Raw genomic sequence first — 19,489 nt, forward strand, 5'->3', positions numbered from 1 at the left:
TGCTCTTTTTTTGGCCATGATCACCTCTGTCCCTTACTTAGTTCTTAATTTTGCTTCCTAGATTGTATATATATTATATTTTTTGTATTCTTTTCCTTAAGTATCTCAACACAACCACCAAAAACGTTTGTGTCTTTTTTGTTTGCAGTTTTTAGAATACTAATTTACAGTGTCTTCCCCTTCAGTGGTAATTAAGACATAGTAAAATATAAGAAACAAGCAGGCATGGGTGTGTGTGTCATATATGGTGGCATTTTGTCTCAGATACATTCAGTATGGTTACCTTTTTCTAGCATTGCTATATTATGACTCAAGATATTCTTTTGTACCTAAATTCTTCTTCGTGGCTGGTATTTTGGACAATTTTCATACCTGTGGATTTGGCAACTCCAGTTCATGACATTTGACTGACTCCAGAGTACTGTTAGAATGAAGTGATTGGACACATTCTAGTAAACCAGAAAAAAAGAGTTATCAGATCCTAGAGACTCATATTTTATATTGTGTGAAACATGTTCAAACCTTTCAGTTGATGTTTTTCCAGAAAAAGTACTGTTTACAGGTTTTACTGAAATAATCATTCAGTAGAAGGGAAAAGGATTAAGTCTGAGATAACATCCTGTATAAACGAGTTTTATACATCAAAGATGCCATTTAAATCTAATTCATTATGATGATGGTGATGATGAATTAAGACTGACTGCTGCTTCCAAAGAATGCATGTGTATTTTTCAACTAACACATTGGAAATACCTATTCCATGGAAATGAGAATGATAAAAGAAATTAGTGTAATTTTTTGTATTTCTTATATCAAGTATATGGTTTTTCCCTCAAATCTGAACAGCTTTCTACCCCCCTCCCCGCGTTGTGTGAAGTGGAAATCTGCCAGTCAGAAAGGACATAATCTATAACCCAGTTGAACTCTGGTTTCATTTCCTTGTTAGACTTATTTTTACTGACCTTAGAATCTGTCTGGTTGTTATTGTTATTCCAGATTTAGAGATACAAATAGAAGATATATTTGCTTGCACACTGTCAGGTCACCAAGACAAAATGATAAGCCTCTTAAAATTGATCCTGGCTGGGATAGGAACAAATTGTCATTTATAAAGTTAATATATTCTAGCAGCTTATTTCACTCCATGTTTGTGTGTGAGTGATTTGTTTGTAAATCTGAAGTAGAATTCAACCACTTGTTTTTCTTTATTCTATATTAAACCATCCTCATCTGTTAAGATCATTCCAGATCTTTCACAAAAACTCAACTTAGTATCATGAACATCTTTCTTTCTCTAGACCATCTATATTTGTATTATTTTTTTTCAGAAAGCACTTTGTAGGAAACCATCATCCCTCAAGATAAATATAGGAACAAGAAGACAGTTGACCTTTCAGGTCCGTCGAGGTCTTTGGTCTTTTAACTACTTTGCATTACCAGAAATTTATAGAAAATCAGGGAGCGCAATGTAAAGAATAAAGGGAGGGGTGCCTGGGTAGCTGCATTGTTAAGCATCTGCCTTCGGCTCAGGTCATGATCCCAGGGTTCTGGGATCGAGCCCTGCATCCCTACTTCTGGGTCCCTGCTTGGCAGGAAGCCTGCTTCTCCCTCTCCCACTCCCCCTGCTTGTGTTCTCTCTCTCGCTGTGTCTCTCTCTGTCAAATAAATAAATAGAATCTTGAAGAAAAAAAAATTTTAAAAAGGAAGGGGCGCCTGGGTGACTCAGTGGGTTAAACCTCTGCCTTCAGCTCAGGTCATGGTCCCGGGTTCTTGGGACTGAGCCCCACATCGGGCTCTCTGCTCAGCGGGGAGCCTGCTTCCCCCTCTCTCTCTGCCTGCCTCTCTGCCTACTTGTGATCTCTGTCTGTCAAATAAATAAATAAAATCTTAAAAAAAAAAAAAAAAGGAAAAAAATGGCTTATTAGAGCTGTCCATAGCTAATTAAGTCTGGGTTTAAGGGTTAAGATTCTAATGTCCAGTATTTTTTTTCCTAACAGTTCCATTGGGATATAATTTATATACCACACAGTTTACCCATTTAAAGTATACGTTTTGGGGGCACCTGGGTGGCTCAGTGGGTTAAGCCTCTGCCTTCGGCTCGGGTCATGATCCCAGGGTCCTGGGATTGAGCCCCACATCGGGCTCCCTGTTTGGCGGGAAGCCTGCTTCTCCCTCTCCCGCTCCCCCTGCTTCTGTTCCCTTTCTTGCTGTGTCTCTCTGTCATATAAATAAATAAAATCTTAAAAAAAAAAAAGTATACGTTTTGTATTGCAGGGAGCACTGGGTGTGGTGCATAAACACTGAATCTTGGAACACTGTAAAGATAAAGTATAGTTGTCAGTGGTTTTTAGTATATTCACCAGTTTGTACAATTGTCGGCATAATCTAATTTAGAACACTTTCTTCACCCCTAAAAAAAAATCCTATTCCCATTAGCTGTCACTTCCCATCCCCTCCTTTCCCTACCCCTAGTCCTAAGCAACCACTAACCTACTTGCTGTCTGTATAGATTTGCTCATTCTGGACATTTCATCTAAATGGAATCATATAGTATACAGTCTTTTGTGACAGGCTTCTTTCACTTTGCATGTTTTCATTATGTTGTAGAAAGTATCAGTACTTCATTCCTTTTTATTCCCAAATACTATTCCTTTTATTGCTATATCACATTTGGTATATGCATTCATCAGCTGATGGACTTCTACGCCTTTGTAAATGACTGCCGCAAACACTTACAAACGTGTTGTGTGGACATTCATTTCTTTAGTAATGGAATTTTGGGATCCTAGGCTAACTCTATGTTTAATATTTTAAGGAACTGCCAAGCTGTTTTCCATCAGCAATATATGTGGGTCCCAATTCCCTACATCCTCACCAATACTTATTATTATCCATCTTTTTTTATTATAACCATCCTACTGATGTGAGGTGATATTTCACTGTACTTTCGTTTTGTGTTTTCCTGATGACTTATGATCTTGAGTATCTTTTCATGTGCTTATTCACCCATTTATATGTCTCTTATGGAGATAATATCTATTCAGATGTGTCCATTTTTTAATTGGGGTATTTGGGTTTTTTTATTATTGAGTTATAAGTGTTTATATATTCTGGATACATGTCCCTTATCAGATACACAGGATTTGCAAATATTTTTTCCCATTCTGTAGGTTGTCATTTTACTTTCTTAATGCAATCATTTATATAAAATTTTTAATTCTGGTGTGTTTAATTTATCTATTTTTTCTTGTGTTGCTTGTGCTTTTGATGTAGTATCTAGTAAATCATTGCTTAATCCAAGGTCATCAATAATTTTTTCTATGTGTCCTAAAAATTTTATAATTTTAGTTCTTACATTTAAGCCTATAACCTATTTTGAGTAAATTTTTATATGTGGTGAGGAAGTGTTTTAACTTAATTCTTTTCCATGTAGATACCACTTGTTCCAGTACCATTTGTGGGAAACTATTTTTTTTCCATTGAATTTTCTTGCCACTCTTGTTGAAAACCAGTTGATTGAGAGTTTATCAGTGTCTTAATATTATCTTCTGAGTTCCATGAACATGGGATGTGTTTCTGTTTATTTAGATCTTTTTAAATTTCTTTCAACAGTGTTTTATAGTTTTCATTATATAGTCTTATGCTTCTTTTGTAATGTCCTGTTTTTATAATATTTGATTATATTGACCTACCAAATTATATTAATAATGTGCTGAATCCCAGGATTTTATTGTAATCACATTGTTTCTACCTGTAATAGATACTTTTTTTCATTGTTGATTATGTCATTTTGTAGGAACCTGACTTTGAGGAATCTTCATCTGTTACGACAGATAAGGAGACAGAAAATTTGTTTTGGGAAGACCAGCATTCTCTCCTTTCTGAAGACAGGAACAAACCTTTCAGCAGAGTTCAGGTAAAGCAGAGTGAAAGGAGATTGTAAAATAGAAGTTAAACTGTGATTTGGGTTGCCATATTGTACTAGTTTGGGAATATAGGTTTAGGTACTGTTAAGTTGAGCAAAGATGAAAATTTCCTGTTTTATTCTAGTAATTTGTTTGACTACAGTATCTTTTTAAATTTTTATTTATTTTTATTGTTTTAAAGATTTTATTTATTTGAAAGAGAGCAAGAGAAAGAGAGCATGAGCAAGCACAAACGGGGAGCAGCAGGCAGAGGGAGAGGGAGAGGGAGACGTAGGCTCCCCAGTGGCAGTGAGCCTGACAAGGGCTCAATTCCAGGACCCTGGGATCATGCCCTGAGCCAAAGGCAGACACTTAACCCACTGAGCCACCCAGGCGCCCCTTTGTCTTTTTCCTAAGATTTTATTTATTTATTTATTTGGAAGAGAGTAAGAAAGAGAGAGAGAGAGCACAAGACTGAAAGAGAAAGCTTGAGACGGGGGAGGGGCAGATGGAAAGGGAAAGGCAGGCTCCCCACTAAGGAGGGGGCCTGACACGGGGCTCTCAATTTCAGAACCCTGGGATCATGACCTGAGCTTCAGGCAGACGCTTAACCCATTGAGCTACCCAGGAGCCCCTAACTACCATATCTTTTTGAGATTATTTTAGGAATCTTATGGAAAACTTAAGAGTGTTGCTACTACCTGGCATTCTATGTTTGATGTTTATGTTCACTTTTAGAAAGTACAGTTCAAAAATCCATTATTTGCCACGATGAAAGAGGAAGAACAAAAGCAATTAGATCTTCAGGGCCTTCAGAATATTCTGCCAGAAGCCCAGGATTATCTTCCAGAAGGCCAAGGTGATCTGCTGGAAGCTGAGGGTGATTTGACAGGAGTCCAGAGTGTTGAGCTAGAAGCTGAGAGTGTTGAACCAGAAGCCAAGAGTGTTGAGCCAAAGCTCAGTATCCCAGCTATTGAGCTGGAAAGCCAAGCTGTTGAGCCCAAAGCGCAGCCTATTGAGCCTAAAGCCCAGGCTATTAAGATAAAAACTCAGGGTATTATGCCAGAAGCCCAGAATATTGAACCAGAAGATGAGAGTATTGTGTCTGAAGTCCAGGATTTGCTACCCAAAGAACAGTGTGTTCTTCCCAAAGACCAGAATAATCTACCCAGATGTCAGGACCAGGACTTTCTACTTAAAGACCAGGATCTTCTACTGAAAGACCAGAATATTCTACCTGAATGTCAGGACCAGCATTTTCCACCCAAAGACCATCATGTGCTCCCCGAAAACCAGAATAGTCAATCTAAATTTCAGGACCAGGATTTTCTACTAAAAGACCAGCATCAGCATTTTCTACCCAGAGAGCAGGTAAAACAGAGTGGAAAGGAGATATAAGAAGAAGAAATATCTACTTAAATTTTGGAGTGGGATTTGTGAGAACTAAATTGCAGGTGATTTGGAGAGTCATATTTGGAAAAAATAGTTTCCTCATAAATTCCTCAGAAGTCTGGGGTTCTCATTAAATGTTAAAGTATTATCAGCAGCACATTACCACTTAATTGACAATTTACTTTTTTTTTAAGTCTTTATTAGGAAAAATATTTCTAGCAGCCTTTATCTGCTTTGACAGCTGAAAGATGGAAAAGGGAGTGGCCCACAAGTGTGCAACAGTATCTTTTACTACTCAGGTTCCAAGTTCAGCCCTCCAGCGGAGATCAGTTAGGCCAAAAATAAGAAGAAAGGGACCAACAGGAAGCAAATTATATAGGGCTATAACTGGGCTTATGTGGAACAGAATATAGTGTTTTCTTTTTTTTCATATCATGTTCAGTTATATTCTGACCTTAGTTAATGCCAGAATTCTCACTGCAGCCTAAAGTATTGGTTAACCTGTCTTTCTTAACTGAACAATTGGTATTTTGTGTTCTTTCTTTAGGAAACCAGTTTGAAGCAGCCAGCATCAATTTTGATAGGCCCAAGAGGGAGAGAGGCATTTCCTCTGGATGTCCAGCAGGGTCTTCCACCCGGGCATCAAGATCAGACTTCCACCAGGGACAAGGTAGAACAGAAAAAAGGAGAGAGACCAACAGGAACTGAATTGTTCAGGATTTCAGTTTGAAACTTGCAAAGGTTGTTCTCAGCTAGACTTTGCAAATGACAAAAAGTATGGCTTTCTGCTTTATTCCCTATTTCACATTATCTTGAGTTAGAAAAATTAGTGTAAGGCCCTCAATAAAGCCTGTAGTATTACTACTATCATATTATTCCTACTGGACAAGTTATAATTAGTGTTTTTGTTTTCTTTTAGAAAGTACGCTTCAAGGAGTCATATTCTGATGTGTCAAGTGAAAAAGGAAGAGAAGACTATTCTCTGGCAGGTTATCAGTATCTGCCTCCTAAACTCCTGGACCAGACCTTCATCAGAGATCAGGTAGAGCAGAATAAAAAGGAGATAAATAGGAGATAAAGTAACTGGATTTTATATATTCTCAATAATTGGTAATGTGAAATATAGAAACAGGTGCAGACGACCCTGGTCTGATGAACTCTATCAGTCAAATCAGTTCTGTCATTTAGAAGGCTGATAAATCACATTCACATTCTTATTGTAGAACCAAACTATTTTAGTTTACTAAGATTATACTACAACTTCTGCTAAAGCCCACATGGTATAACCACAAACATGCTGTCCCTATATGAACAGTGTAGGAAGATGTGGCAGATCCTAAATTACTTAATGTATGGGGAGTTTGTTAGACTACTCGGTCCACGGTTTAAGATTAAAAATTCAGGTCTACAGAGTTGAGCTAAAATTGTTGCATCCTCAAAAAAAAAAAAAAAAAAAAAAAGGCATAAAATAAAAGTATTATGTCCTTGTTCAAGTTAAAATGTATCAGATTATCCTCACCTGATACCATTTCCCTGGAGTTCTCCTTGAAACCTACGATACTATGATTAGCTTGTTGCCCTGGTCAGACAGTTTGCTTTTATATCTTTATTCCTTTAGAACATGTTTGTCAAGCAACTTCCATCTTTTATGAGAGCAGAGAGAATGAGTGATGAATTACCTCTGGAGTATCCTCAGTATGTTGAATCTAAAACCCGGGACCGAGCTTCCCCTAGAGAACAGGTAGAGCAGAATACAGGGGGAAGACTTTCCTTCCTAAAAGAGTAACAGAGATGAAATGACTTAAGATTTGGGTTGAAGCTTCTCAAGCTAGTTCAGAGGTAGGCTACATAGAATTAAAGCTTCTAGAGTGAGGCAAAGAGCCTAACATTTTCAGTTATTTCAAAATGTGCCAGACCTAAAGTCTGTCCAGGTGAGAAAGCATATCTGTCGTTTGGGTTGGCCAAAAGACAGGGTTTGTATAATATTGATTGGTTAACAGTAGATCATTCTGCATAAACTCACATCCTGGAGCATATTTGACTTTCTGCATTTAGCTTTATAAATACTGAAGACCTTCTCCTCTTGGCCAGCTGAAGCAGTACATCAAACCAAACATTCTGCTCTACCAGTTTGCACACCAGTAATGAGGAAGGATTAAAACAAGCCATTTCCCGCCACAGAGCTCTCTGAACTTTACCACTGCCAGCTACTGTTTGTGCATGGAGTTACTGGGGACATCTAGTAGGAGTACTTGTAGAAATGACACAATATTGTTTTTTGGCTGTACCTTGGGAAAATGCTAGCAACATTACAAAAATACTTCTCAGTGTATTATTGAATAAAGAGTTACCCCATGCAAAACAAAACAAAACAAAAAACAAAAAATAAAACAAAGGACCAGAATAATCTGGGATTTGCTTTAAAATAGTCTGGGGGGAAAAAAGTGGGAAAAGAGACAGGTGGAAAAAAAATTACTAATTATTGAAATTGGGAGGGTAGGTATCTTGGGATCCATTATACATTTTCGTTGCTACTTTAATTTCTATTTGGGAATTTTGTATTAACACATGCAGGCACACCTGCACACTAGCTCCGTTATGTTATCCTCGCCTAGTATTATTTTGGAGTTATCACTGATGTCATTAGTTGTCACTAGTCATTTCTGCTTAGACTTTTTATTTTGTTATTCCTTTAGAGCAAGTATATCAAGCAACCCTCATCTTATGAGAAATGGGAGATTGAAAGAAGAGTTCCTTCTGGAGTGCCATCAGTATGTTTCACCCAGTGTTTAAGATCTTGCCTCTGGGGAATAAGTAGAGCAGAGTATAGTGAGGAATAAGTAGCAGAGAATAAATTGCTTAGGTTTTGGCGTAAGTTTAACAGGGAAATATAGTAACTACTTATGGGTTTAGTGTTAAGGTCAGTAAATAGTGGGCAGAGCTATCCTGTCCTCTAATTCTGTGATGTTTCATACCATTCTGACCTGTGGAATACTTCTGGCCTCTTCACTGAGGCTTTTACCATTGCCTGGGCATGATGCTTCTGCTTTGACAGTTGATGTTCAGTGTTGACGTTGTCTTTTAGCACAGGAACTATGGGCAGGCCTTATATAATGTGACAGATGAGAGATGGAGAAAGGAGTTACTTCGGAGCGCCATGAATATGCTTTTCATGATACCTAGGATCCAGGTTCAGCCAGAGAGCAGGTAGAGCAGAGTGCGGTGAAAAGTAAGCAGCAGAAAGTAAATCAGTTAGTGTGTGATCTGGGCTTGCCAGAGCTGTACTTCTAACAACAGTACTGCCCTGCTGCTGCTTGTGGTAATGTTCTCTTCTTAATCCTGTTAATAATAGACGTAACAACTTGCATTTGGTAAGCACTTTCCAGAACCAGAAGAGTTCTAGAACTTTGTATCCATTGTCTCATTTCTCAGTCTCACAATCATCTGGGGAGATAGATACTGTGATTATCCTTGTTTTATAGATGAAGAAACTTATGACTGCCTTGTGGATATAGTTGAGACCATAATAGTGGCAAGGAGTGTAATGTCTACTTTTATGCCATAATGTATCAGACTATTATAATAGACCTGTATAGAGTAGTAGGTCAGGGCTATCACTACAGTCTAGAGTATTTTTACTAGCATTATGTCACTGCTTATATACTTTGGTGACTGCTTTTGTGGTTTTTTTTAGAGCTTATACTTCAGAAGGCAGCCATCTGTTGGGACAGCTGAAAGATGGCGAGAGGATTTGCTTCTGGATGACCATGAGCATCTGCCGGCCAAACACCAGAGAGAGGCTTGCAGCAAAAGACAGGTAGAGTATGAGTAATGGAATTTAGATAGGATTGTAGGCACATACAGAGCTGGGATTGGTAAGGCTGAGCAAAAAACAGATTCTTGTTTTATTTCATAGTGTGTGAAACTTATCCTGACCCAAGATTACTTTAGTGCTCTCGCTGAAACTGAGGATATTGGAAAAACTCTATTTTATATGTATGTTCTTTTATAAGGGGTGTATTTCTGATGGCCATTGTCTTTTATAGCAGGAGAGGGGAAGAAATGAGTGGTTTCTGAGGGAGAGGAGTCAGGAGGCTCTTCCACCCAGTGGCCAGGCCTAGATCTCTGTCAGTCAGCTGTTAGAGCATAAGATGGGATCACCAAGAAATTAGCTGTTCAGAGTGTAAGCTGGAGCTTATTCGGGTTATATTGCCTGAGCTTCGATGTACTGAGTTAAGATCTGTGGTTTTTCAAGAAAACGTTACAGCAATCTGGCCTCCATGGCTTAACTGAAGTCTGGTATATTCCCACTAGAATTTGTCACTGTCCAAGTAATTTCTGTCTTGTGATTTTATGTTATTTTAACAACAGAGCCTTCAGGCAACCAGTGTTGTTAGGATATATAAAAGAGATAAAAGAGACATTTCCTCTTGGCTCTTTTATAAGAGCAGAAGAAAAGGAGCATAAAGACGAAGTAGGATTTGGGCTGAGGTTTTCAGGACTACACTGTAACTCTTTTGTAATTTTTAGTTTGTCTCTATGAGGTTGGCCTAAAGGTACATTGTCATGTTTTATTCTACATTGTCACTTATATATCCAGAAGTGTGCCAAGCTCTTTCCTACCTCAGATCTGTAGCAATGTTTTTTTCCTTTGCCTGGATATTCTTCTCTTTTTTCTTCACAAAGCTGGTCACTTTTCATCCTTCAGGTTTCAGCGTAAATACCTCCTTGGAAAAGACTGTCCTGACCACCTTATCAAAAATAGGTCTCCTCTGTTTTGTTTTTCTCTATCCTTGCATTCTCTTTCCTTCTCAGTACACAACTCAGTTTGTAATAATTCTTTGATTTAACATTTTTTCCACTGGTCTATAAGCTTTATGAGGAGAGGTACCACCCCTGATATGTTTACCAGTGTATCGGCAGCCTGTATAGTACAGTGCCTGGTACCTAATAGTCTCTTGCTAAATATGTTTTCAATTAGTCAATCAATCAAATGTTTACTGAATGCCTCATTAAGTGTTAGCCATTGTTTAGGTGCTAAATATCAAAGATACAGTTGTGAATCAGACACAGAACTCAAATTTCAGACAGTCTAAAGAAGAGAGACTGACACATAAGCAGGTAATTATGAAGCAACATAATTAATGGTAGAGGGGGCATAGGGTATTAACTGAGCACAGAAGAGGCATACCTAAGTGACTGTTTGCTTGACGGTGCGCTGCCTTGGTTGTCCCTCTGCCATACAAGCCCGATCCCCTGGGACAGTCCTTTCTCCTTGTAGGCTCCTGAAATAATCCAGCCTTATTGGAAAAAAAAAATTTTTAATAGTGTAGATTTAGATCACAGTCATACTTGGGGCTTATAGTCATAGCTGCTTAGCATTTTTCTTGCTTGCCCTTTGTCAGCTCCCTCTCCTGCAGCTCACACTAATAATAGTAAACCTTAAATACTTTGTAAAGTTCTTGCTACATCCGCATACCCTCAGACTTTCATGAAGAAAATAGAAGCCGTCATGCACTAACTCCCTCAGTCATTTGTTTTTTTGGCATTCTCCCCTATTCCTACTATGTCAGAAGAAGAGTTATCTGTCCTTGGACCATGTTCTGGATTCTCTTGCCATCCTTTTTTCTGGGTCCAGTTTTGAATATTATATTGTGAGACTCTGACCTCTGTTGAAATCCTCTGAAGAACGTTGCATCTTTTGTTTATTTGTTCTAACAGGCAATCAGCCTGGTTAAGTTTATGTTATAAGTTCTTTCTCACCTTCCATGAAGAGTGGCTCAAGCGTTAGTCAGTTTTCATAGCCTTCATTATATTCCTTCGGGTCCATCCCATGCAGGCACAACTCAGGAGTGATTTGGGGACATATAGCAATTCATACACAGGTTTAAGGAATCCAGTTTTCTAGCTCATTCCTTCTCAGGATGCCCAACCCCTACACTCTCCAGATACCACAGGCCACATTTCCTGGAACCTTTAGTTAGTATCAGTGAGGCAGAGAGGTCCATAGTAAGTTTACTCCTTGCCCAGTGCTGAAAGTCTAGTTTTTCTTCCTTTTTTGAAAGCAGAAAATGTTTTCATTTTTATTGAAGCAAAAGTAAACACAAACAAAAAGAAAAAATAACCCAAAATTCCAGAAATAATTATCATCAATCCCTGCTATGTATCATTTTCAGATTTTATTCAGTTTGTTCTTGTTATTCATGGTAGTTATATAAAGTTGTCACATTGCAGTAGTGAATGCTAAACCACTGTTCCTAGGGAAGATACAGAGTTAGTTTTTGCGAGCCCCTGATCATGTTATGGTCACTCATCAATACCTAACTTTGTTTTATGTGAATTTCTGTTTAAAGACACCTATTTAATACATAATGTTGATTTATTAACATGGACTCAGAGCCAATAACACTGTAACTTATTCCTGAATGAGCTTATTTCATACATTTTCTCCATAAGGTATCAAGGCCTTCTTATGCTTAGGAGTACTAGATAGTACTTCAACACTGTGCTTGGGAGCCATTTTATTTTATTTTATTTTATTCTGTCTTTTATTTTTATTTCTTTAAAAAAGATGATGTATTTTAAATGTAGGCACCTGGGTGGCTCAGTCATTAAGTGTCTGCCTTCGGCTCGGGTCATGATCTCAGGGTCCTGGGAATGAGTCCTGCATCGGGTTCCCTGTTCAGCGGGAAGCCTGCTTCTCCCTCTCCCTGCTGTGTTTCCTTCTCTCTTTGTGTCTCTCCCTGTCAGATGAATAAATAAAATCTTTTGAAAAATACAAAAGATTATGTATTTTAGAGAGAGAGAACAAGAGAGGGAGCCAGGAGAAGGGCAGAAGGAGAGGGAGAGAAATCTGCAGGCGGACTACCCACTGAGCTCAGAGCCTGATGGGATCTGGGGCTCTGTCCCAGGACGCTGAGATCATGACCTGAGCTGAAATCAAGAGTTAGATGCTCAACTGACTGAGCCACCCAGGGGTCCTGGGAGCCATTTTAAATAGTGAAATCTCCAACAAAAAAGCACAAAAGATGCAAAAACCTTGGCACTAAAAAGACCTTAAAAAGAATACCTGTTTACAGTTTGAAGTCTGAAACAAAAAGAGCAGAGCATCCCCTTGTTCAGCCTCAGCTGGCAACATGCATATCTGGTGACTCAAATTTGTGACAGCTCTATGTCTGCAAATGACCATAAAAGCATCACAAGTGTTAATTTTGGAATTACAAATAAATATTAGTAAACAGGCAAATTCACAAGTAAGGAGTATGGAATATTGAGGATTGACTATAATTTATATATTATATAATTAATCTATTTAAAGTGTATGATGCAGAGTTTTTAGTATATTCAAAGTGTTGTGTGAAGTTTGCCACAGTGAATATTAGAACATTTTCTTCATACCCCAAAAGTCCTTACTCACTAGCAGCCAATTCCTTTTTCTTCTACCCCCCAACCCTAGGCAACCATTAACCAAATTTTCTGTCTTATAGAGTTGCCTATTCTGGACATTTCATATAAATGGGATCATCATGGAATATATGGCCTTTTGTGATTGGCTTTTTTCATTTAACATAATGTTTTCAAAGTTCATTGACCTTGTAGCATATAGCAGTACTTTATTCCTATCATTAGATGACATTCCATTTCATGCATATAGCACGTTTTATCCACTCATCAATTGATGGACGTTTGGATTGTTTCTACTTCTTGGCTGTTAAGAATAATGTTGCTATGAATATTAGCATACAAATTTTTCTGTGGATCTGTGTTTTCATTTCTCTTGAGTATATCAAGGAATGGAATTGCTAGGAATGTGGTAACTCTATGTTTTGTTTTGTTTTTTTTAAAGATTTTTTATTTATTTGACAGACAGAGATCACAAGTAGGCAGAGAAGCAGGCAGAGAGAGGAGGAAGCAGGCTCCCTGCTGAGCAGAGAGCCCGATGCGGGGCTCAATCCCAGGACCCAGGGATCATGACCTGAGCTGAAGGCAGAGGCTTTAACCCACTGAGCCACCCAGGCGCGCCTATGTTTAACCTTTTGAGGAACTGTCAAATTATTTTCCAAAGTGGCTGCACTATTTTTCATTCCTTCCAACAGTGTTTGAGGGTTCTAATTTCCTCACCAGCACTTAATGTCTTTATAATTATAGCTATATTAATGCGTGTGAAGTGGTATCTCATTGTGCTTTTGATTAATATTTTCCTGCTCATTAATAGCGGGCATCTTTTCATGTGCTCATTGGCTATCTTTATTCTTTGGAAAACTGCTTATTAGGTTATCTGCCCAATTTGTAATTGAATTATTTGTCTTTTGATTATTGAGTTTGTGAATTCTCAATATATTCTCCATACAAATCCCTTATTAGTTACATGATTTACAAATGTTTTCTCCCATTTTGTAGGCTTTTTGTTTTCTTGATGGTTTCCTTTGCAGCACAAAAGTTTTTAGTTTTGAAGACATCTAAGTTAGTTACTTTTTCTTCTGTGGATTGTGCTTTTGGTGTCATATCTAAGAAACCACCTAAGGCAGAATCATGAAGGTTTACTCTTATGTGTTCCTCTAAGAATTTTATATCTCCTGCATTTAGGTCTGTGATCCATTTTGAGTTAATTTTCACATGTGATATAAGGTAGGAATTGAACTTCATTCTTTTGCATGTGGATATCCAGTTGTCCCAACACCATCTGTTGAAATGCTTACCCATTGAGGACTCTTGCCAAAAATCAGATGATCATAAATATAATGGTTTATTTCTGAACTGTCAGTTCTGTTCCGTGGATCTGTAAGTCTATTCTTTTTTTTTTTTTTTTAAGTCTGTTCTTAACCAGTACCACGCTATTTTGATTACTAAGCTTTATAGTAAGTTTTGAAATTGGGAAGAGTGATTCCTCCAACTATGCTCTTCTGTTTCAAAACCATCTTAGCTATGCCTTGCATTTGAATTTAAGGATCACCCTGTCAACTTCTACAAAGAAGTCAGCTGACATTTTGATGGAGATTGCATTAAATCTGTAGATCAGTTTGAAGAATACTGCCATCTTATCTGTCCTTTCATGTCTTTTCATTCATTTAGACCTTCTTTAATTTCTTCCAACAATGTTTTTTAGGTTTCAGAGTATAAAATTTACACTAACTTTGTTCATTTTATTGTAAGTTTTTGGTGGTATGTTAAATGGATTTTTCCATTAATTTCATTTTTGGACTGCTAATTACAAGTATAAAGAACTACAATAGATTTTTGTATACTTATCTTATATCCTGCAACTTTGCTAAAAGATACATAACTTTTAAGCTAAAAAAAATAATATTGAGCTTTCATTCTAAAAGTTAGAGATCATAATTTGACCCATAACAAAGTAGGTATACTGTTATGTCATAAATCTTTTCTAGTAATATGGGGGAAGTTAACTCCAGTTTTCTCACTTTCATGTCAGTTGATGTTATAATGTTTTTAGGTTCTTATTTGGACTCATACCCACCAAAAGAGTTGTATAAATTGAAAATGATTACAGCTTTGAGACAATAAGGGATCAGGCTTTACATCCTGGATTCAGTCCTAAGTATACTCAGAGTGATTTTAAGTGACCACTTTAGAAGAACTTTCACTCTGAACATTTTTATTTGTTATTAATTCATCCATGTTTTTGACCTGATTCATTTTCTTTGGTTTATTATTTTTTATTTGGTTTATTCCTTCTGAATCTGCTTCTTTCATTCTTTTAAAATTTATTTTATTTAATTGATTTTTTATTTGTTTGTCTTTATCCAGTTGAGGTCCAAGTTGCAGGAGAAAAGAAACAATAGATAAACATATCAAAAGCACATATAGGGCTTGCTTTTGCCAATTTTGTCACTTTGTGTGACTGTATTTCTAACAGGTTTATGATGAATATCAATCAAGATTGAGCACTGAATTTCAAATTCCGCTGACACTCCAGTCTGGAGTAGATCAGGAAGAAGAAAAGAGAGAGGTATGTAATGTTAATTGCTTTTGAACACCAGTATTTCTACTATAATAGTATGTGTGAAATTGTGAAGGATTTACTGTGTTCTTACACATTAAGAGCCAATACTACAAATTCCATGGATAAAGGAAAGAAGTTACTTGAGTCATTATAATATGTTGAACTTTTCTTTCAAACTTCTAGGATTTGGGATACCTTGAGGTGAAATCAGATATCTGATCCTAGTGAATTTTTTCCATTAGTGTGCATTTGTCACAATAACTTAAAGGAAAGGTTTTAACTCATGACTTCCTTTTCTTTTTCCCTTCTCAATCTAAAGTTGGGTTAAGCCAACAGTTTTTTTTTTTATTATTTAATTTTACTTTTTCAGTGTTCCAAGATTTGTTGTTTATGCACCACACCCAGTGCTCCATGTGATACGTGCCCTCCATAATACCCACCATCAGGCTCACCTAACTCCCACGCCCCTCCCCTCCAAAACCCTCAGATTGTTTCTCAGAGTCCACAATCTCTCATGATTCATTTCCCCCTCCGATTTCCCCCAATTCACTTTTCCTTTCCTTCCTCTAATGTCCTCAGTGTTACTCCTTATGCTTCACAAGTAAGTGAAACCATATCATAACTGACTCTCTCTGCTTGACTTATTTCACTCAGCATAATCTCCTCCAGTCCCACGCATGTTGATACAAAAGTTGGGTATTCATCCTTTCAGATGGAGGCATAATACTCCATTGTATACAGTTAACACTGATGATGTGCCAGAATCAGATGTGGAGCTTTTTTCAAAATATAAATACCTGAACCCAAACAGATATACTGATCAGTATATTGAAAGGTAGGTTTGGGGAATCTGTGTTTTTAAAAAAATTACCACTGATGCTTGTGATGGCCTCAATATTAAGAACCAGCTATTAGGCTTTTAATAATTTTTACCAAAAGGATATAAGCTACTCAAAGGGCAAAAACATGTCCATGTGTACATTAGTGCCCTTTAAGTAGCTTTTGTCCTTGAAAGAGAATATATAAACCCAGAGCATAAACCCAAAGGGCAATAACACTTGCTTTTTTTTTTTTAATTTTTAAATTTTTTAATAAACATATAATGTATTATTAGCCCCAGGAGTACAGGTCTGTGACTCACCAGGTTTACATACTTCACAGCACTCACCATAGCACATACCCTCCCCAATGTCCATAACCCCATCACCCTCTCCCTAGCCCTCTCCCTCTGGCCCCCCCTCAGTTTGTTTTGTGACATTAAGAGTCTCTTATGATTTGTCTCCCTCCCAATCCCATCTTGTTTCTTTTATTCTTTTCCTACCCCCCAAACTCCCCACATTGCATCTCCACTTCCTTATATCAAGGAGATCATATGATAGTTGTCTTTCTCTGATTGATTTATTTCGCTAAGCATAATACCCTCTAGTTCCATCCACGTTGTTGCAGATGGCAAGATTTCATTTCTTTTGATGGCTGCGTGGTATTCCATTGTGTATATATACCACATCTTCTTTATCCATTCATCTGTTGATGGACATCTAGGTTCTTTCCATAGTTTGGCTATTGTGGACATTGCTGTATAGCACTTGCTTTTATTATACTTGTTCCCTTTCTTTGGGAGACCGGGCGTGGGGCAGAGAGAGAATCCCAAGCAGGCTCATACCTACCATGAACCCAATGTGATCCTTGATATTACAACCCTGAGATCATGACCTGAGCTGAAGTCAAGAGTCGGATGCTTAAATGCCTAAGCCACTCAGGCGCCCCTTACTTGTTCCCCTTGAAAGTTTGGCACTCAGATATTCCTCAGTCCTTCTTCCCTCTTTCCTACCATATGAGACTAGGCTTAGAGTATTCTTTTGTGATGTGGTTTTAATTTTGGAAATTTAAAGTGACTATTGTTCTTTTATAAAACACCTCTCCCATTCTTCCTTTGGCCCTGCTTCTATGGTACTTATTACTTGGGAATGCAGAGTAAATATAGTAATATATCTTATCATACCAAGTGCAGTCATTTCCTCAAGTATTGTTGACAGATGACTGGACTAAGGGCAAACTAAATTAGTACTTATTTCTCTGATTTGTCTGTACTATCGAATAGCTATGTGCTTGAGAATATAAACCTTTTTCTGTATATGATATTATCCTAGGTCACCATAAAATAGAAGGAAATTAAGGACTTAATTCCATGTGTCTTTTGTTTCATCTAGTTTTATATATGGCACAAGGATATTTTCCTTCCTTGGAAAGTCCTCAGAGCAGAATCTTAACATTTTCAGCTTCTTTCCTTTAGCGTCAAAAGCAATACCTGAGATACAGACGACTTTTCATGGATATTGAAAGGGAACAAGTAAAAGAACAACAAAGGCAAAAAGAACATCAGAAGAAAGTTGAAAAGTAAGTTCTTTGATCCTTAATGTGAGCCTTAAATTACCAGTTAAGATGATTTTGAAAGCTAAGTTTTAGAAATAATCAGGTGGTTTGGCTTCTGATCCATAGTGTAAACTGTTTTTTATCTGGATAGAAGTATGAAAGGTAGTTAAGAGCTATGTTTTTTTTAATAGACTTTTTTTTTTTTTTTAAGTTGTAGGATTGCAGCGAAATTAAGCAGAAAGTACTGAGAGTTTATTTACCCCCTTATGGTATACATGGACTGTCTATGTCAACATCCTGAATCACAGTGGTACAGTTGTTACCACTGGTAAACCTCCATTAACACACTATAATCCATATTTTAGTTTGGGATGCACTTAATATATTAACATATAATGTATTATTTGTTTCAGGAGTACAGACAGGTCTGTGAATCATCAGTCTTACATAATTCACAACACTTACCATAGCACATACCCTCCCCAGTGTCCATCACCCAGCCACCCTATCCCTCCCATGACCCTCCCCTCCAGCAGCCCTCAGCTTGTTTCCTGAGATTAAGAGTCTCTTAAGGTTTGTCTCCTTTCCCAGTTTTGGGATCCACTCTTGGTGTTATACATTCTTCCAGATTTTGACAAATGGATAATGACTTGTATTCACATAATATAATATACAAAATCATTTTACTGCCCTAAAAATGCTTCGTGCTCTACCTATTCATCTTTCCTCCCAGCCCAAGGCAACTACTGATATTTTTATTGTCTCCATTGTTTTCCCATTTCCAGAATATCATATAGTGGGTATAAAATACATAGCCTTCTCAAATTGTCAATCTTCCACTTAGTAAAATGCATTTAAATTTCTTCTAATACCTTTTCATGGTTTGACAGCTCATTTTTTTAAAAAGATTTATATTTATTTATTGAGAGAGAGCACAAGACAGGGGAGGGTCAGAGGGAAAAGCAGACTCCCTGCCGAGCAGGGAGCCCAATGTGGGACACCATCCCGGGACTCCAGGATCATGACCTGAGCAGAGGCAGTCGCTTAACCAACCGAGCCACCCAGGTGCCCTCACTTCTTTTTAGTGTGGAGTAATATTCTGTTGTCTGGTTGTACTACAGTTTTGTTTCTCCATTCACCTTCTGAAGGAATCTTGGTTTCTTCAAAGATACAGCAGTTCTAAATAAAGCTGCTTTAAATATCCATGTGCAGGATTCATGTGGGTTTTCACCTCATTTGGGTAAATACCAAGTAGTACGTTTGAAAGAAACTGCCAAATTTTATTCCAAAGTGGCTGTACCATTTTGCATTTCTGTGAGCAATGAACAAAAGTTCCTCTTGCTCCAGATCTTCTCCAGCATTTGGTGTTGTCATTGTTTTGGGTTTTGGCCATTCTAACAGTTATGTAATAGTATCTTCTTGTTTCAATGTGCAATTCCCTAATGTAGGATGTGGAGCATCTTTTCATATGCTTATTAGCCATCTCTACATTTTCTTTGGTGAGGTATCTGTTTAGGTCTTTGGCTTATTTTTTAATTGGGTTATTTATTTTCTTATTCTTAAATTTTAAGAGTTCTTTGTAGTTTTGGATAATAGTCCTTTATCAATTTTTTTTTTTTTTTTTTACAAATACTTTCCCTCATCTGGGGCTTTAATTTTCATTCTTTTGACACTGTCTTCTGAAAAGCAAAAGATTTTAATTTTAATGAAGTCCAGCTTGCAATTATTTTTTTTAATGTATCATGCCTTCCTTAGGTATTGTACCTAAAAAATTATTGCCATATTCAAAGTCATCTACATTTTCTTTCTTTCTTTTTTTTGAAGATTTTTATTTATTTGACATAGAGAGACACAG

General features: G+C 37.3%; 1 protein-coding gene across 3 annotated transcripts in view; it reads left to right on the forward strand.

The window, feature by feature from the left end:
- Positions 1–19,489, forward strand: part of CCDC15 (coiled-coil domain containing 15) — a 77,021-nt gene that overhangs the window by 14,252 nt on the left and 43,280 nt on the right. For 2 of the 3 annotated variants that reach the window (XM_082682803.1, XM_082682802.1), the window contains exons 6-13: positions 3,797–3,916; positions 4,644–5,276; positions 5,845–5,967; positions 6,217–6,339; positions 7,994–8,068; positions 8,992–9,114; positions 15,175–15,267; positions 17,555–17,658. In XM_082682803.1, coding sequence (XP_082538929.1) covers positions 3,797–3,916; positions 4,644–5,276; positions 5,845–5,967; positions 6,217–6,339; positions 7,994–8,068; positions 8,992–9,114; positions 15,175–15,267; positions 17,555–17,658 — 1,394 coding nt within the window. The remainder of the gene's footprint in view (positions 1–3,796; positions 3,917–4,643; positions 5,277–5,844; positions 5,968–6,216; positions 6,340–7,993; positions 8,069–8,991; positions 9,115–15,174; positions 15,268–17,554; positions 17,659–19,489) is intronic. The other variant, XM_082682804.1, reaches the window with a different exon arrangement.

Source organism: Mustela nivalis, assembly GCF_964662115.1.
Source record: "Mustela nivalis genome assembly, chromosome: 9".
Classification (NCBI taxonomy): Eukaryota; Metazoa; Chordata; class Mammalia; order Carnivora; family Mustelidae; genus Mustela; species Mustela nivalis.